General features: G+C 59.5%; 1 protein-coding gene and 1 pseudogene across 1 annotated transcript in view; one reads left to right on the top strand and one right to left on the bottom strand.

Annotated features, from left to right (window-relative positions):
• Positions 1-1,821: 1,821 nt before the first annotated feature.
• On the top strand, positions 1,822-8,148 carry LOC138068515 (uncharacterized; annotated as a pseudogene).
• Positions 7,382-18,658, bottom strand: part of CFDP1 (craniofacial development protein 1) — a 73,985-nt gene continuing 62,708 nt past the window's right edge. Inside the window, exons 6-7 of the mRNA XM_068955296.1 lie at positions 14,360-14,518; positions 7,382-8,239 (exon numbers count right to left, since the gene is read on the bottom strand). Of these exons, the coding sequence (XP_068811397.1) occupies positions 8,149-8,239; positions 14,360-14,518 (250 nt within the window). The 3' untranslated portion in view covers positions 7,382-8,148. The remainder of the gene's footprint in view (positions 8,240-14,359; positions 14,519-18,658) is intronic.

The raw sequence follows: 18,658 nt of genomic DNA, 5'->3' as shown, positions 1-18,658 counted from the left end.
GCGCAGAGCGAAGCGTGGCAGCAGCCGCCGGGTCCGAGCAGCATCCGCCGAGAGCAGGGGGCTGCGGTCGCGCCGGAAACCGCAGCCACCCCAGCGGGCAAATGGTTTCCTCTTCCCCGTGACAGGAGGCGCTGGCGGTTTGGAGGGCGCCCCGGCGAGTGCCGGGTCCCGCGGCTCCGGCTCGCGGCAGCTCCCGGCCCCGCGGCGGGCGGCCACCCGGGGCCAGGCGAGGCCGACGCGGCGCACGGGGCAAGGCCGTACCGCTGGCCCCTGCCCCAGCGCAGCCCCGAAGGCAGGCTCCGGTCTCCGCCAGGACACCCCCGTTTTGGGATCCTCGGGGTCCCAGCCCTCCCTGCAGGAAAGAGAGAGAAAAGAGGCAGCGAGGGGCCGGGCAGGAGGGTCGCTCAAGCTATAAATAGCTGCGGGTCTTCAGGCGCATCTCAAGCAGGCCTTTTCTCCGGCGAGGGGCGCCCCGGCGGGCGGTGCAGCCCCCGGCTGCGCTCCCGAGGAGCAGCCCTCGGCCTCTTCTCCTCCTCCTTTCCCTTTTTTCCCCCTCCCCTCCCGTTTTTCCGTCTGCGCGTCCAGAGCTGGCGGGCGCTGCAGCGCGGCGCTCGCAGTTGAAAGCTCGCCACCAGCTCTTCTGCCGCCGCGGCAGAGCGGACGAGGCCTTGGCGGGTTTTCCCTGGAAACTCTGAGCGCAGGCGGGGAGGCCGCGAACGCCTCTCCCGGGCTGCTCTCGCCGGGGCTCGCACATCCCCGGCTCCTCGTGCCCCTCCGCCTTGCCCCGCGGAGCTCCTGCTCCTGGCTCTGCTTGCGCGTGGCCGGGCGGAGGGACAGCCTGCTGCATGCACCGGCGCTCGGGGCACGCGCACAGCCGTGCACGCGAACACGCGTGTGCACACACACACACAGAGCCACATAAACGCGCAAGGACGTGCGCGTACACCTGGACACACACGCACACGCGCGCACGCGTCTGCTCCCTGCCGCCCCAGCCGCCTCTCTGCTCCACATCTGCCCCGTGTCCAGCTGTGCCCAGCTGTGCGCTTGCCCAGGTCCCGGCAGCCCCGGAGAAACGCTGTCCGGGTGCTCCGGCGTAAAAGCTCCTGCTGCTACGGCCTGGGGATACCTGCCCCAGCGCCACCCTCTAATGGAGCAGGATCTGGCCAGCCCATGGGGCTTCTCCGGGAAATCACTGCCTTGGGAGAGGGGGAGCTGGGGGGGGGGTGCTGCCAGTGGGCCAAATCCTGCAACCCCCCCCCCCCCCAGCCTGGGGGCCAGCGCCGACCGGCCGAGAGCTCCCCGCTGGCCGGGGCCAGGGCTAGCAGCAGCAGCGTGGTTCATTCATGCTCGTCTGAAGTCTCGCTCCGAGGCGCGATCGGGTGCCACAAGGCTCCAAACACCAAACAAAGCCGAACCGGGCGGCGGCGGCGGGTGCCTCCCGCGCGGGCTGATGTGCCGCTTGCAATAGGCGTCACGTATTGATTAAATAAATCTGCGAGCAGCAGTTCCCGGGCCAGCCCGTGGCGGGGGGCGGGGGGGGGGGACGCGGCTGGCTCTGGGGAGGAGCGAGTTCGGTTCGGCCGGCGCGGGGGCCCGCGGGCAGCCGGAGGGTCGGGCCTGGCTCCGGCCTCCCTCGCGCTGGAACAGCTTCAGTCGGGAGCCGGCCGGGCACGGCGGCGCGGGGAGCGGCTCGGAGCAGCCGGCAGCCTGATCAAAGGCCTGCAGCGGCCGCTGCCAGCGATTAACTCCTCCGTCCTCCCCCACCAACCCTTTCCCGTCCTTGATACACCCGCCCCGGTCCCCAGCAGATCGCAAACGATGCAGACCGGCCCCCGGGCCGCGCCGTGCACGCAGCTCGTGGGCATCCGGCGGCTCCTGGATCTGCAGGAGCCTCTGCCCAGAGCAGGTAGCGGCTCCGGGTTTGGCTCGTGGCCGAGCGCCCGAGCCCAGGAGCTTTGGTGCTTAAAAGCACCAGGAATATTTTACGCTCCCCTCAGATCAAAGCGCCCTGTGGCTATATTTGATGCCGCTTTTGCTGCTTTGGAGCCAAGATCGCTGCCGGGAGCTGCCGAGCACCCGGCGCTGGCAAAGGCTCCCTGCAACGCCCCGGTTTCCGTCGTGGCAGCGCTGCTGTGAAGCACCCGCCGGGGGCACAGGCAAGGACAGGTTTCCCTTCTGCTTTTCCCACCTCCAAGAAAATCGAATGCCAAAAAGAAAACAAAAAATGCAGCATTAGGGCCTTGCGACTCCGAGATACGCTCGGAGCCGCGTTCGCGCAGCCGGAGCGTCCCCGCGGCGAGGACGCAGCCGGCGGCGGCGAGTTACGGCGAAGGCGCTCGGCCCAGCCAGCGCCTTCCCTGGCCGGGGGGCCGCACAAAGTCCCCTCTGTCCTGCTAATCGCCCCGGATTAACGTTTCGCGGCCATAATCCACCGGAGCCGGCAGACAGAGCGAGCGGGGGGGGTGCATGTTTTCGGTCGGCGACGCCCCGGGAGGAGCTCGCCCCGACGCGTGCCGGTGAACTCGTGGCGTCGCCGCTCTTCGCCGGCGCTGGTGGAGGCCGATGCGGTGGGGAGTTTCGGGCGATGCTGCTCGGGATGCAGGTTGCCCCAGCAACGGTTGCTATAGAAAACACTCAGCAGCGAAATTTCCAGGCATATTCATGTGTCCATCACTGCCGTCCGGAGGGTCCCCTGCGTGCTGGCGAGCCGGGCACGGCCGGCTGCGCGCGGGGCGGGCTGCCGTGCTGTTCGCGGGAGAAGCAGGAGAAGGATTTTCTCGGCCTCGCCTGCCTTTTCCCTGCCTTCCCCCCTGTGCCCGGGCATGGGCAGGTGTTTGAGGACCCCAAAAGCAGGGTCCGGGGGGAGACGGCGTGCCATGCCAGGAGGGGACGGGCTCCCCGGTGCAGCCAGGGGTGGAGCAAGCCGGGGAGCCTCGGCTGCTGGCGGGACGGAGGCGGCCGAGCCGGAGCTGCTCAAAATCGTCGGTGCCGTTTAAGGCCAAGCGAACCGTGGCAGCGCTCGGGGCCTCGTTCCCCGCGGCCGGACGAGGCGGCGAGGGCCGGGGCTTCGCCCGGCTCGGCCCCGCGGCCCAAAGCCGCCCGCCGGCGGCACCTGCGCGCGGCCCCCGCCAGCTCTGGCCGTTTGAAAGCCGCCTCCTGCCGCAGCAATAGGATTACACGGGCCTGAGTCTCCTAGCAGTGAAGGGAGAAATAAATCCTATAAGGCAGTACGGGATTTATTAGACTTCAATATCCTGGAAATAATTAGGACATTTCTCCTGGCTTGTAATAGCATGGGACCCAACAGGATCACAACAAGGATTTATCCCGACACCTTTCCGAGGCATCGGGTGGCTTTTTCATCTCCTGACATGAAACGGAGGGGGCAGGAAAAGGCACACGCAAGCCTTTCATGAGATTCAAATCAGACCTGGTCCTTTAAGGTTTAACAGGATCCGGGCCGGCGGCGGCGGCGGCAGCGGCGGAGGGGGGGGCCGGGCGGGCAGCCGGCCCCGCGGGGAAGATGCTGTCCGCTCTGCTCACGTCGCTTGCCTGTTTCCTGCTTCCCCGCCACCTTCGGCGGCGACGCGGAGCCGAGAGCGCTTCTGCCCGCCGCCAGCCGCTCGCTGTGGCTTCGGGCCCTCGCGGCACTTTTCTAGGAGAGGACCAGCGCGTCGTCCCCCCCCCTCCTCCTCCTCCCCCTGGCCGAAAGAAAAGCCCTCTCTTGTCCCAGGCGGAGGGCAGGCCACCAGCTTTAAAACTGACGACCCCGTGCCGGCGGCGGCGGGACCCTGCCTATCTCCTCCGCCATCCCCGTCCCCGCCGGAGATGAGCCCGAAGCTCGGCGGCCGCAGGAGCCGTGGGGCCCCCCCGGCTCTGCCCCGGCCCCGCGCGCACCGCCGGGAATTGCTTCTCCTGCCGCCGGGAGAGGCCTGCAGGGCTGCTCCCGACGGGGCTGAGCTCTGCTTCCTCCCTCCCTTCCTCCCTTCCTCCCTCCCTCCCTCCGCGGGCCGCGAGGCTTCGCGCCGCTCTCCCCCCCGCGCCGGCCGCTCGCGGCTTGGCCCCGTGGCGGCTCTGCCGGGCCCGAATGCCATCGTTGCCGCTGTCAGGGCCCGGCGGGGACGCGGCCGGCTGGGCAGCCGCTCTTGACCTCCGGCGCGTTGCTGCCTGTTGCGGAAGCAGCTTGAAACGCGGGCCAGGACAGCACCTCTCAGTCCGTGATGGCCCCCTTTCCTCTCCGCCGGTTGCCTTATCAAAGCCGGCTCAGCGCCTCGATAAAGCGAAGCCAGCAGGCCGCCCGGGCGGTGAGCGCCTCGCGGGCGGCCAAGCGCCGCGGCGAGCCCCCTTCTCCCGGCCCGGCCCGGCGAGGCGAGGAGAGCCCGGCGGCGACGGGGGCGCGCAGCCCGCTGTCCGCCCTGCCCCGGGCCCCGCCGAGCCTCCCGAAACCCGTCCTGCACAATCGGCGCCTTGTGTCGAGGCCGAGCCGCACAAGGGGCCCCTTCAGCCGGCCGGGGAGGGGGAGCAGCGGCGGGGACCGGCTCCTCGGCGCCCGGCTCGCAGGCCGAGGTGAGGGTCGGGCCGCCACAGAGCGACCCGCAGCCTCCCCCCCCCTCCCCGGGGGGGCTTTTGCCAGGGGTCCCGGCGGGCTCTGCGCGGCTGGGAGCGCGATTTAGAGACGGGGAGGGCCAAGACCCCCCCACGCCGGACGAGGACGCGGCCCCGGGCAGCAGCGCGAGGCCCCAGCTCTCCCCCGCCATGCAGACGGCTGCCGCGGCCCAGCGCCCCCCCTTCGTGGGAAGGCGGGCGGGTGACGGAAATAGCGAGCGGGAGTGGGTTTTTTTTTTTTTTTTCCCCCTAAGCAGCCGAGGCCCTGTTTTCTGGAGACCTGTAAATCACTCCTCGTCTTCAGGAGAGAGAGAGAGAGAGGCAAGAAATCCATGATTCAACCGAGAAAAAACGCAGGCCGCTTGGGAGGGCAGGCGGAGGAAGCCAGGAATCAAGCGAAGGCTGGAAGCTGCCTCCCAGCCGCCGCGCCGAGCCCGTCCGAGCTTGCAGGGCCGGGAGCCGGCGCCCGCCAGCCCCGTGCGCCGGCCGGCCGGCGCGCCAGCCCGCGCGGCGGGCGCCTGGAGCGGGAGCACCGGCTGGAGGCCGCGCCGGCACGGCCCAACGCCTTTGCGGCCGCGATTCGGGCGGTCAGCCCCGTGCCTGCCGGCTGAGTCGGTGGTGATGCTCGCCATCTCCACTCGGCCCCCCAAAACCAGCTGGCCGCCGTCCCTCGTGCCAGGAGAGAGCTCGCTCTCCCGCTCCCGGCTTGCGGACGCAACAGACTCTGGTGGTTAGCGCACGGGGCGGTTCGGCCGGGTGCTCAGCTCTATTTTTAGCTTTTGTGCGGTCGGGTGGTTAGAGCAGGCGGCTGGGCTCCTGGGTCCCAGCCGCCGCTGCGGGGAGGCCCGCGGCCAAGGGCCGGGGGAGAGGCCCAAGGGCTGGTTGTGCTCCCAGCCTGGCCGTGGGAAGCTTCCCTGCCGGCCTCCGCTTTCCTGAGGACGCACCTCTTCTCCCAGCCTCCCGCTGCCTCCTCCGCCGTGCCCACCGCCAGCCCGTCTCGGCCTCGCGAGGTGCTGGGAGCGAGTCCGGCTCCGAGGGCGGGCGCCGCGGGGAGGACGTCTGGCCTGGCCGCCGCCGCGCACGGCGGGGCTGGGTGCCGGGAGCAGCAGGCGTTCGCGGAGACTCAGCTCGGCAGAGAGGGGAGCTGCGGCTCTGAGCCACCGCGACTCAACTGCAGCTTTCCAGCAGGTCAAGTTGTTTCCAAGATTTCAAAAATTTCCACTTTTGCTCAGCTTAAGGAAAGAAGAAAGGAGGGAAAAAAAAATTGGAAGAAGAAAGCGCGGAGCGTTGCTGGCGAGCAGAGCTGGAAGGCAGGGTCTCTTAAACTGGGGGTTGCCGACCTTCCCGAATTAACAGCGTGCCAGTGGGGACGGAGGAGGCTGGACTGGACCCCACTAACACAGCCACCCCCCGCAGGGCTTCTCACTCCCCTCTTGCTGCCTTACGCTCCTCGGCTCCCAGCACGGGCCTCGAGGGAGGTCCCTGCCGTGCCATAAGGAGGGTCCCCGAGGGAGGTCCCTGCCATGCCATAAGGAGGGTCCCTTGGGGCTTTCTCCGAGGAAAGATGCAGTGACGGATGAGACCCGGAGCAGGGCCCAGGGCGCCTGCACAGGCCTCTTGCCTGAGCTGCCGGAAGGCAGGCGCAGGCGGGATGGGAAAGTTGCATCATGCCCTCCGTACTGGGAGTTTTACACGACCGACTGCCCCGGCCTGTCCCGCGGGATCTCCGAACATCCCCCGTTCCCTCTCACTTCAGCTGACGCTCACCTATAACGCACAGGATTATCTTTCGTTTCGAACCTAGTTTTCCCCCCGCTCGGCTCTGCGCCGGCGCAGCACCGGCAGGCTGGCCAGCCCGAGCAGGAGCGAGCCAGAGAGCAGCTGGCTGCCCACGATGCTGCAGCCTCCCCGCAAAGGCTCCCTGCGCGCCCAGCTGGGCAACCTGGCCGGCGGGGGGCCGTGGATTTTTCAAACGGCGACAAAGCCGGCTCAATAGCATCTGGAGCTTAAAACACTTCATCGGCTGCTTTGTTTGTTTCTGTCAAATTTCAGGCTTGTTTAAGCAGGTCAATAATAGTTTATTCGGTGCATAACAAGGCGCCAAAGGCTGCGGCTCCCCATTAGCACGCGCTGCTTTGTTCCCATCTCGCCCGCGCGCCGCCAAGGGCCGGCCCAGGAGCTCACGAAGCAGAGGCCGTGCTCGGAGCCGCGGGCAAGGGGCCAGCGGCGGCGCGCATCGCTCGCTCCGCCGGCGCGCGCTGGCAGCGGGCAGGATGGGGCTCGTGCCTCTCTCCTCCTGGCCCAGCGAAAACACGCGATGGCCAGCGCTGCCCCGCCAAGGCGGCTCAGAGGCTGCCGTCGGGAAAGGGCCTCTACCCTAATGACAGGCACAGAGCGAGCATCAGGAGCTGCTGAATTTAGCAAGAATATTCTTGCGCTGCCATGGGTTTCCTTACTCCTGTTCAGGGCAATTGCTCTAACCATCAGGCTGCTATCAAGGCGGACATCGTTACTCAGCTGTGCAGGCCCACATTGGGACCTGGGGGACTGGGCACCTCTAAGCCGGGATTTTCACAGTCGCAGTCTGCGATGGGCACACGTTACCATATTTGACCCTTAGTTTCTTTCCCCATCTAGAAACTCAAGGCTATGCCTTCGGTCCGTTGGCTGGAAGCAGTTTCAAGACAACTCTCCTCCCAGACGCCCAGCAAGGTGAGGATCTAGGTTTCCACCGCGCTTCCCAAATGAGCCACGCTGCAGGCGCGCACCACCATCGGGTTGGAACACTTTATTCACGTAAACGCTCGGATCCTGGCCCGTCCTGACCGCGGCAGCTGCTCCCATCTTCTGGACAGAGTGAACAAGGAAGGATTTCTTCATCAGCTTGCTTAAAAATCCCCCGGTATCGTCAGACCCCATAAACAAGTACAGACAGTCCGGCTTTGTCTGGGCAAGAGCACAGCACCGAGGGGCTGGGAAGGCTGCGGGGCTGGCTGCGCTCGAGAAGGGCTCCGGCCCTGAATCCCAGCGCTCGCGCACGCACAGCGGCCACGAAACCTTCCCGCGGCTCCAAGCGGCTCTCTCGCTGTCAAACACGCTGGCTGGGCCGCTCCTGGCTTTTCCGGCTCTGCAGGCACTCGGGCACCAGCGCCCACCAGAGCGAGACGCCGTGCCCACCCTCCCCACGCCGAGCGCCAGGCCGTGGCTTTCGGCGCCGTGCCAGCTCCTCCCTCTGCCAGCAGCGCTCGGAGCTGGCAAAGGACGAGGGTCGCAGTCACTCCTCGGGAGCCGGCGCTTAGGAGAGCCGCTTGCCAGAATCATGCCAGTCGCTTCTGTCAGCTGCTGGGCAATTTAACCCTCAAAGTGCCCCCTGCCCACCGACAAACACCCTCCCCAAACTGTTACAGTAAAAGAAAAAACCTGCTAAGACATACAGGCTGAGTCTTGGGTAGAGAACAGTTTCTGTGCCTCGCGGGCGGCCCCCAGCCGGCGCTCAGGCACAGAAGCGAGCAGGATCCCCCGCAGCCGCCCGCGGGCACCTCAGGGCTTCATCCTGCTCAGTCTGATGTCGCGTTCGATCTCAAACTGCCTGTGATCCACCCGCTCCAGGAACGCTTTCCTCTCGATGTACCTGCGGGGAAGCAGAGAGAGGCAGAGACGCCGTGAGCGGCGCCCGCAGCGGCGAGCGCTGCCCCCAGCCTGGGACGCAGGAAGGCCAGAAGGGAAGAGCAGGAAGAGAAGACGTCATCCGTCTCCCCTCCCTCTGCAAGCACCGATCCCCGCGCTCAGCATCTCCTGCTCGCGCCCAGCCGCGGTCCTGGGCTCGCGAGGGCCCCGCACCCTGCAGCCTGGCGCACAGTCCCACAGCAGCGGCCACGCTCCCGGTCTCCCCTCCGCGACACATCAGAGCTGTGGCTGTCGGCCACCGCCGCAGCCTGCGGGCTGCCTGGAGCTACGCGCTGGGTGCTCCTAGCTCAAACGCTTCTTGCGCCTGAGAAACGACCCTTACCAACAGCTTGGACAGGCTCAGGGCCGGTCCTTGGAAAACCTCCGCAGGAGATAGCTCGGATGCTGCGCTCCCTGCTTCCAAGCTTATCCCGCCGGGCACCTCTCTCAAACCCGACCGCAGCAGCACCACCCACAAGGCGAACGCACAATAGGCACGAGGAGCACCAGGGGCCACAAACTAGCAGCTGGCAAGTCTGCAGCACAACAGGGATTTAGGCCTGGGGTTTCCTTGCCCCAGCCCAGCTCCCTAACCACTGCAGAATATCTACTTCCCCCTCCCAGCGAGGCACCTAAGACGGCTGCAAGGAAGAAAGCAAGCCCGCGTGCGCCTGCGAAAAGCACCTTGCCGTTCATTACTGACACGCAGCTGAATTTTAATGCACTTTGCTGCAAACCCTTGCCACAGATAGCCTGGGGCTGTGCTACTAATTAACCTACAGAGGGAGCGAAATTGCAATTCAAAACAGGAGCTGTAATTGAATCATCACAATTGTTTTGCATTTGTTCCACAGCGGCAAACATTCAGCTGTCCTGACAAGGTCATTACACTCGGCCCTGGGAACGGCACATGAGCCCCTGCGTTCGGCTTCTCTCTGCCGGCGACCGCTTTTCACGCGTAGCGGCTGGTGCCCACTATACGGAGACGCCCGCGCTCCGAAAGCGACATCGAACACCGCAAACCGCTCAGAAGCGGGTGGGAGGAAAGATGGATATCGCAGGCTCTGCGGGGTTTCGGAGCTCCTGGGTGGCTGGCTGCTCGCTGAAGGAAGGGGCACCTTGCATGAAGCTGCCTGAAGACCGAACTGCATGTGAAAGCCCCCTCTCATCTGCAGGAACAGGCCCTCTGGGATGGAGGGGCTGCTCTGCCTTTGAGGACGAGGCCTCCGCTTTCTGCCGCAGCCGTCCGAACGGACCGAAGGTGCTCCGATGGCCAAGGGCGCCTTCGCCCTCGCTGCGCCGCATCGCCGGCCGGCCAGCCGGCCAGCCGGCGTTTGAAACGAGTTAACTCAGATTCGTTTCAACGACTGATCCTCCCCGGTTCTGTCCCCGAACCGCAGAGCGGTGCGGCCAGTCCCGCGCCTCCCTGCCATCGCCCCCGTCTGCATCTCCGCCCGAGCCTGGCTCGCGCGCGGACAGAACTGGGTCAGCTCCTCTCCTCTCCGCCGCTGCGAGGGGCAGCGGCCCGGCCGGCACGCGCGACGTAAGAGAGCCGCTGGCTGGTCTCGGAGAAGGCTTTTGCTGAGCACCTGCCCTCGCGGCCCGAGGAGGCCCTCTCTCCTCCCGCCGGCTCCGGAAGGTGGCCAGGGGAGTGTCGTTTCCCTTTCTCCCCGCGAGCGCCGAGGTAACGCGCTCCTGAAGCGGGGCTAGGACAGGCCACGGGAAGGAAACTGGGGGGGGGAGAAATAGTGAACCTTATATATTACAATGTGTCATACTGCCTGGGCGTGTGACCGGCTAGACAGCCAGCCTGCCTCCCGGCGCTCCGCAGGGAAGGAGAACGGCCCCCCGGATCCGGGGTCTGGGTCCAACCTGCCTCGCTAACCCTCTGCTCCCGGCGGGGAAACGAGCAGCAAGTCGGGGCGCCTCCATCGCATACGGGGAGACCGCTTAGCCTGACCGCTGCGACCGACGGCCGAGAACGCAAGGAACATGGTTATTGCTGCTAATAACGGGTGCCCCGGGGGGAAACGCTGCCATTGCTCAGACAGACCCAGCCTCAGCTGCTGCCTACGTGCCACCCGGCTCTGCTGGCCCGGGGCAGCCCGCGCTGGGGCCCAGGCTAGCGTGGATGACAGCCCGGAGCATGGGGCGTGGGAGCAAGAGCTCCCAAATTTGAAAGCAGGCCCACCCGCTCCTTCAGCCCCTCCATGACTTGCTTCTCCCAACTCCACCAAGGAGTCAACGCCTTCCTCCTCCTCTGCAGCTGCCTCGTCTCTCTCACGTGGGCAGGGAGTCTCTTCCTGGGGGGTAAGCGATACGGATCGCAAACCAGGAATGCTGTTTCGCAGCCCAGAGCCATAGCCAGTGGCTTTACATCAGCCAGGAACTGTACCATGACTCCACGGAGCTGTCCTTGGCCGGACAGAGAAAAGTGCTGTAGGGGCCAAAGCTGAACGCGTCAGCAGATCAGCTGGGGACATTGCAATCCACTGTCTCTGTGCACACACCTGGATTAATGGGGCAGGCAGCCTGGGAACAACAAGCTCGTTTGGCTTATCCTGCAGGCGCTCTCATGCTGGAGCTGCTGACGGACACGGGCAGGGAAGCACCAGGTCTGCAGGGCAGACACCAGCCTCCCTACCCCTCTGTGCCCCTGCACGAGCCACAGCTGCGTTATCAATCCCCAGCCTGTCACTGAGCAGCCAGCAGCACCATGCTGCCAAACGGCAGTACAAAGCGTATGAATGAGGCCCGAGCACTGATTGTACGGTAGGATCTGTTTGTCTAAATAACCTTCATTACCCTAATCGATACATGCTGTAAATAATCAGTAGGCTCGGAAACAGGACAGTTGTGATCCACGCCAAGCCAAGGTAAATCTGTTGGGAGAAGAGGCTGCCTCTGCTAATCAGGGCAGCTGCAAACTGCTTCGGGGAGGGTCGCGTCGGTACTTTACGTCCCCTGCCAGCCACCATCAATCACGCGGTGCGCGACTGCACCGGTCCTGCCCCGGCCCCAGAGCGGGGCTGCTTCCCCACCGGGCCTGCCCTACAAAGGCGGCCCAGCTTAGAGGCTGCTGCGCGTTTCCACTTTGAAAATACATCGGAACGACAGATCCGCAGCAAATGGGATAGCTGCCGCCTCGCCTTACTTCAGCTTCTCCTTTTAAAACCAGGACAGGCCCCCGGGATCTGACACAACCAGGCTGCGCAAGCCCAGATTCTGCTGCTCAGGAAAAACAAAACCGCAGTCTGGAAACGGTGATGCAAGGGGCAGAAAATCAGAGCCAAGGGCAGGGTAGACATAGCCCCAGGGCAGCACGTGTCCCCCTGTGCCTTGGGAATCCTGGGGGCCAGGCTGCGACCAGCTGACGAGCGGCATTAGCAGGAGACGGGAGCGGCAGCCCAGTTGTCGGGCCAGCCAAAGGCGCTTGCCGCCGCGGGGAGGTCCAGGGCACCGCTCGCGCGAGCGGCTCTGAGCTGCGAGCAGTGACTTCTGCAAGGGTATCACCAAAAGATAAAAGCAGCCTGCCTTCTCTCGCCAGCCAAAGGTGCCTCCCGCCTTCCTCACAACACATGGCGACCACTTCTGTAGCGTCTCGGGTATGTGTGACATTCAGCAGACAGTCCGGGCCCTAGTTTTCCAGGAGCGAGCTGTGGCTTTCCTCCCCAGGCAGACCTTTTCGATCACAAAGCAGGGCTCACGGGGACTTAACGTGTGACAAACAGCGAGCAGAGGCTTGTACCGCAAAGGGGAACTGAAGTTCATCAGCACCAGGGATACAGGCAGCGCCCCACTCCCACCTGGCCTGGTTTGAAGGGCTAACAACCACTCGTTATGTTTTTATGGAGACTGCCCATCGAAGCAGGGGCTTCTCAGCCTTCGTTGAAGACGAACAGGAGGCTATGAAAGGGGCAGCAGGCTCATGCAAAACGACCCGAAGCCAGCGGCAGCCGTGTCTGTGCGCTCTCCCTGCAAGCTGCTCCGTAGACGTGCAGCATGTTACACATCACGTGCACTGGCAAGTAGCCTGTAACCAGTAATGTGGTGAGCTGCACATCTCCTCCCCTCCCTTTTTCCCTTTCTTTCCCTTGAAGGTGGATTTCATTCACAGTGAGCAGATACTCGGATGATCCCCTCCTCTTTCACGTCCTGACTAGCACAAACAGATTTTCAAGAAGTATCTGAATTTATCATTGCACTAACGGTTCTTGTCTGTTTAATGACAAATCCACTTGCCCATAGCCCAGTGGATTCTCTAGCGTGGGATTTGATGGGCACCGAAAGCCAAAGCTCTTCAAGCTTATAGATACTCTCAAAATTGCTGCTCTGCTTTGCTCATCTTTTCTATGTGCTGATCCCTTCTTCAGCCTTCAAGGACCATTACATTTGCATCTCTGGAAAGATTTGCCAGGCACTGAGAAAGTTGTATGGGGTGGGATGGTTGTATGGGGTGGTTGTATGGGGTGGGAAAGAAAACAATGCTTTCCAAGAAAGCTGGACACCTTAGGTCTGAAAAAGAAAGAGATGCCACAGAATATTCATGTAGGCCACCCTTTGGATTGGAGCTTGAACACTTCAGCTAAGACTAAAGGTCCCCAATTCAGGCTGATTTCACAAACTGGGAAGGTGTCACTTTGGGAGAGGAATAGTGTGTCCCAGAAAAATGAAAATGGATAGGAGATGGCTGGTTTTTGAGTGTGATGCTACTCGTATTAGTCCAGTCCAGATCAGTGGAGGTCCAAAGCCATTAATACACTTCACAGCTGCTCCGATGTCTACATATGGCAAATTTTCACTCCACATCCCATCAGGATCAACCAACCAGACAAACATGACCCTTCCCTCCTAACCCTGGAGATGATGGCTTCAGCTCCTGATGAGGGCTCTATGGAAGGCTTCAGCTCTTAATGGGGCTCTATGGAAGAAGCCCACCCTCTACTTCTCCACCTTGATTGGAGACAGCCTAGTACATGAGCTGACTCTGCCTACGCACTCCTGGCACAGACCATTTCAACGGGGAGCCTCATTTAAGGGACCGTGAACGTGACTTTTGCCACGCTGCAGTCACCAATAGCGTCAGTGATGATCTGCCGCATGCGTTCTCTGCCACGTCTGTATGTAACGTAAATTGCTTATCATCTTTGGCTTCAGGGATCTCAAAGGAATGCCTCCATCCCTTTAGCAACAGAGCTTTGTTGCTCTATTTGTTAAACGGCAAGTCTCCAGACACGGATCAGGATAGATTTAATGGAGGAGGGGTGTTATGGAAGGGTGCAAGAGCAAATTGAAAAGGGAGTGGTTATAAAATATCTATGTGAAAAATAAACTCAAATCTCTGGAATTCAGAAGCTCTGAGCTTTCCTGCAGACGGGGTAAAAGGACAGCTTACAATAAAAATACATTTTATGAGCTGTCCACTAAGCTGGTTATATTTTCCCAGAGCCTAGAAAAGCACTTGTAGTGGAAATGCTGCTTCTGATCTCATTATCCTTCCCTGCAGTGCATGTTATTAACTTTCTGCTTTATTTACAACGTCACCATTTACTTTTATGATATTTCTATTAACTTCATTGGAGTGAACATTGCTTGATGCACACAATCAATACCCAGCGCTGTCATAATCTGCAATGCACCTTGCCAGCTGTTCTGGGCTTGTGTACATCTTTACACAGGAGGAGGGAGGTTGGATGCAGCTGGAACACGCCATTTGTAGAATGGAATAAAAACCATGCCTTCAAATTTGAGACCTTTTTTTTTTTAAAAAAAAAAAAAAAAAACAGGGCAGACAATTGCGTTTCCTCATGACAGTGCTGCACTAGACTGGTTCATACTGCATCTGTGCCACTAGCAGGAGTGCAGTTAAAGCACAGCCAGACTCCACCTTAGTTGGACTTGAACTTATGAAGGTTGTTTGGAAAGAGCAATAGGTGCTTGCCTCCAGCTACTGCAGACCTCACCAGTCTTTCCAAGATACCAGGAACAGCTATTGCCTTTATATATCTGTAAATTCTTAACAAATCCCAGCATGCTAGGAAGCAGTGGGAAACGCTGGACTATTATCAGACAAAGTCTCTCTTACCCGTCTTTCCCTCGGTTATGGATTGCCAGCTCCTCCCCAATGCCCTCCTCCTCCTTGAAGTTCTCCCAGTCCAGTTTGGATTTCTCTAGCGTGCTCATCTTCTGCTTTTTGGAGGCAATCTTTCCCAGGAGGCTGCTCATACCACTTGGCCTCTTCACCCTGATGGAGACAAGGAAGCAAAGCCTACTTCAGTATAGGGAGGAGACATCAGTTAGCAATTAAAAACAGAGCTCATAAATTTGACACGCAAAAGTGATAGCCTTCATGATGGTGAGCTATCTCCACTAAAGAGATGGCTGCCAACTTCAGGCAGCCTCCAGACAGCAAAGTCGCATTTCCTGCGGATCCTACTCTGTTGTACCCCTGTACTCAGAGTTCATTAGATGCCCATCTCAAGCACTATCTTTTTGTAAAAGGGCTTTTTCATTTATCTTGTAAAGAGAACAGAAAGCTTTCAGGCCAAGAGAGATCATTAAATCATCTAGTTTGACCCGCTGCGTATCTCAGGCCAAGCCATTCCACTGATCACCTCAGTGCTAAGCCCAACTCTTTGTCTTCAGTTTAAAGCATCGTTTTCTGGAAGGAATCCAGCTTCACTGCGTCACTGGCACTGAAAACACATCTAGGATTTAACCATTTCATTGTTATAAACAAGCCTATTTCAACTTGATTTTTGTCTAGCTTTAGTTTCTGGCTGCCACTGCTTATTCTAAATCTAAAAGCCCTCTGGTGCCCAGGCTGTTCTCATTAGTAACGTACTCACACACCATAATGAAGGTGCATCTGAATCTTCTTTTTGACAAACAGATGGAGCTCTTTATGCCTCTCATTGAAATGCATTTTATCCTAGCCCATGCATCATTTCTCAGATTTTATCCCCCTATGCTTCAACAGCCTTTGAAACCAGGGACACCAGAACTGCGTGTAATCTCCTGCCCCAAGTAAGACATCTTTCTGAACGCAATTGTCTGCTTCTGTCCAAGGATAGCATAAATCCCGTTAGCTACACCATCATGTGACACATTGATTCCCAAAGCACGTGCGCTGGGATCCTGCCTCTTTTGCCAGGTCCCCATTTAGCAGGAAGACCAGCTTCGGCTCACATCTCCTTGTTCTCGGATGAACAGTTTGCAGTTAGCCACCCACCACCACGCCAAACGCAGGCAGCGGGGTGCTGCCTGTTGCCAGGCCCGGGGTGAGACACGAAACAGCAGCATTCCCATCTGTTCAGCGCTGACGAGGACCGAAATTCCACCCACGCGGCAGGGCCCCCGAATCTCCGCTTTGTGCTGGGAAACACACACACATGGCATGAAGGACTCGGGTCAGCTAGGTCACCGTCTGAGGAAGACGATTCTCAGAGCTAGGAACCAGTAAAACAAACTCATATTAACCCGTTCTTAAATCACCCCCAAGAGAAGGGGGCAAACAACATCCCATTGAACTCCCTGTTTACACACATTCCAGAGATAACTTCAGGTCTGCAAAGCCCTTGCCTCTGCAAAAACCCCGAGAGGAAATGATTCTCGTTCCAGGGAGATAGAGGAATTTGGGATGGGGGGGGGGGGGGCGCAAGGAAGGCAGCCAGGTGAATGCAGCAGGCTGCTCTTGCTTAGTACTCTCCAGGCAGAAAGCAAGCATGCTCTGCCCGTGGATAGCTGTTCTTGGGAAAGCATCCAAAGCTGTCCTTATCGGAGCATTAAAGTAGTTTATGCTTCCATAATTTGCAAGCCTCTACAGAAAAATAATTCCACAGTTTATATGGAATTAAATCAAAGAAGATGACATCTCTATAAGCTTCAGCCAGAAGACTCTCAGAGCAAGAATGGCTGCACTGGCCACGGTCACTTGGGGTTGCAGCTCCCTGCCACTGCTGGTATGAGTTGCAAGACCCTGGACTAAGGGCACCTTGGCAGGCTCCATAGCAGCTCGATAAAACTGCCTGTCCATCCTCATACTGCCAAGCCAGACAAGCAAGTGTCCAAGGACCTGGTCACGTTTCTTTCCAGTCATGCCAATCTCCCCTTGCCCACTGCAGGGGAATGTGCCAAGAGAGCCCTTTTCACATTGTAGGGACGTAGAGCAAGCCAAATGCTTTATCGGTCACCTTTATCCCCAAACATCACATCGAGAAGTCTACAGCCCTCATATCACGACCACAGAATAAAACCCAGACCCTCGCTCAGCCCCCAAGTTCTCCCTCACTTTGCAAGACCTGATGGCTCTGAGGGCCCTTATCTGCAGGTAGTGGGGGAAAGGAAAGTGGTGCAAGGGGGCACCTGGCCCAGCAGCCTGCGCAAAAACCTCCTCATCGCATGATAAAAACAGAGAGACTCTGCTCTCACATCTAGCTATCTATGATTAGGTGAGCCTCGCGCAACTGCCAAATCTAGTATCGGATGCGTGTTCAAATTGTGGGGGGGGCGGGAGGGGGAGGAGAGGACTATGACAAATAAGAAGGAAAAAACAAACACGATATTGGGCAAGCATCCCTCGCAGCATTCCCCGCTGAGCAACAGCTTGGAACGCAGAGCCCCGTGTTTGCGTAAGGCAGTTCATTACACCGCACTGGGAAAATGCGTTGTCGCCTTTGCTCTCAGCACAGACTACAAGGCTCACCGTGCTGCACGGGACTAAGGCTGAGGAGAAGAGAAACACACACACAGCTTTCATTTGAAGATATTCCAAAGGATGGAAGACAAAGTTTTGCCACACACTGATATCTCAGACAACTGTTTTGAATAAAGCTAATTCATTGAGATAATTAGGGCAATGTTGAGCACAAGAGAGACAACCACGTGCTAGACAGCTAGGAGATGACACAGGATCTGCCCAGCAGCCAGAGACCTTGGCTTTTTAGCAAAGGACAGAGTAAAGAAGTCCAGAGACAGACCTGGAGAAGTGCTCTGTCAGATCCAGCTTGTTATGTTGCTCTTCCCCAACTCTCTTGGGGAGAAGACATTTGAATGAACACAAGGTATCCAAAAATACACTTCTCTGCCTGCCTTTGAAGTGGAAGAAACAGGGACGTAGAGACACAGGCAGTTGTCCCCAGGTGCATCCAAAATTGTTTGGAAGAAAAGAACTTGTGGAGTAAGAGAGCCATCTCACCTGCCCAAGGCAGTCACAGCTCACCTGTATCCTGCCAGCTTTTCTGTAGGTGGAAGCCTACAGTCACTTTCAACTGCACTACGGCAAAGCCCAACTCTGCAAAACAGACAGCATGTGCCTGGAAAACCTACCTGAAACAGCCTCGGGCTCTCTACTGGCTGCTCAAGGAATGCCTGCCCTACAGAGTGACAAACAGGCTCAAAGGCAAGCTTACGCATGCCAGGTCTGATGTCTTTCCCCAGTGCCCCCGGCTGTCAGCCTGGGCAGCTGTCAGCAGGGAAAAGCTGCTTGCAGCAAGCAGCCAGGCTGGGCTGCAGCACGCTTTCCTTCACAAAACACAAACTGGGGTACGCTGAGGGACAACTGGCCTTGCTCAAACCACAGTGGAGGATAACCAGGAGCGGAGGGAAGCGAACCGATGATTCGGGCCTGGAGATGGAAGCAGAGCCAGCGTGGGCTTCACAGCAGGGAGCAAAGTCTGTGGGTTGGACGAAGGCTGGGCTTAGTCTCCCATGGGAATTCCTGGTGTACATTAACGTCGACGTGCATGTCCATTTGTCACCCTTCTCTTACCATGATGTGCAGCCTTCTCTCCTACCACAGGGGAAGGATCTCAGGGTGAGGTGTAATGGAAGGACAGGGCAGGGGAGCTGCAGCTGGTGGGCATGGGAGACTGCAGGAGAAATACTGGTTTGGTGGAAGGAGCAGAGGAGCATGTTGTTCTAGGTCTCCATGCCTCCTCTTAGCCATTGATCTCAGGAACATCCCTTATAAGATACAATTTACCTCATCTTTGAAGCTACAGGGGTGAGCATATGAACACGCACCTCCGTCAGCAGCTTCTGGAGAGCCTTAAGAAGAATTTCAACTCAGTGGTCCCTTCAAAGCAGGGGAGCCTAATGGAAAATGCTACACCCTTGAGTTCACGGCTGTTCCAAAAATACTGCTAGCAGCTAGTGTCAGCCCCGTGTTGGAGACAGCCCCTGGGCTAGATTATCCTTAGCTCTGCTCCTGCCTGGCCAATTCTGTGCTCTTTGCACAGGCCAGGCAATGAGACAGAGCCAGGCATGGTCTGAAGGACATGTTCAAATCCGCTGCCATTTCTTCATTCTGCACTGAGCCTTTCAACACCCTGAAAAAAATCCAACAGTAAACCTGGGGGTGGGAATTCCTATGGTTGTGCCAGAA

The sequence above is a fragment of the Struthio camelus genome, chromosome 10 (assembly GCF_040807025.1).
Source record: "Struthio camelus isolate bStrCam1 chromosome 10, bStrCam1.hap1, whole genome shotgun sequence".
NCBI lineage: Eukaryota > Metazoa > Chordata > Aves > Struthioniformes > Struthionidae > Struthio > Struthio camelus.
This window is presented reverse-complemented; position numbering and strand designations above follow the sequence as displayed.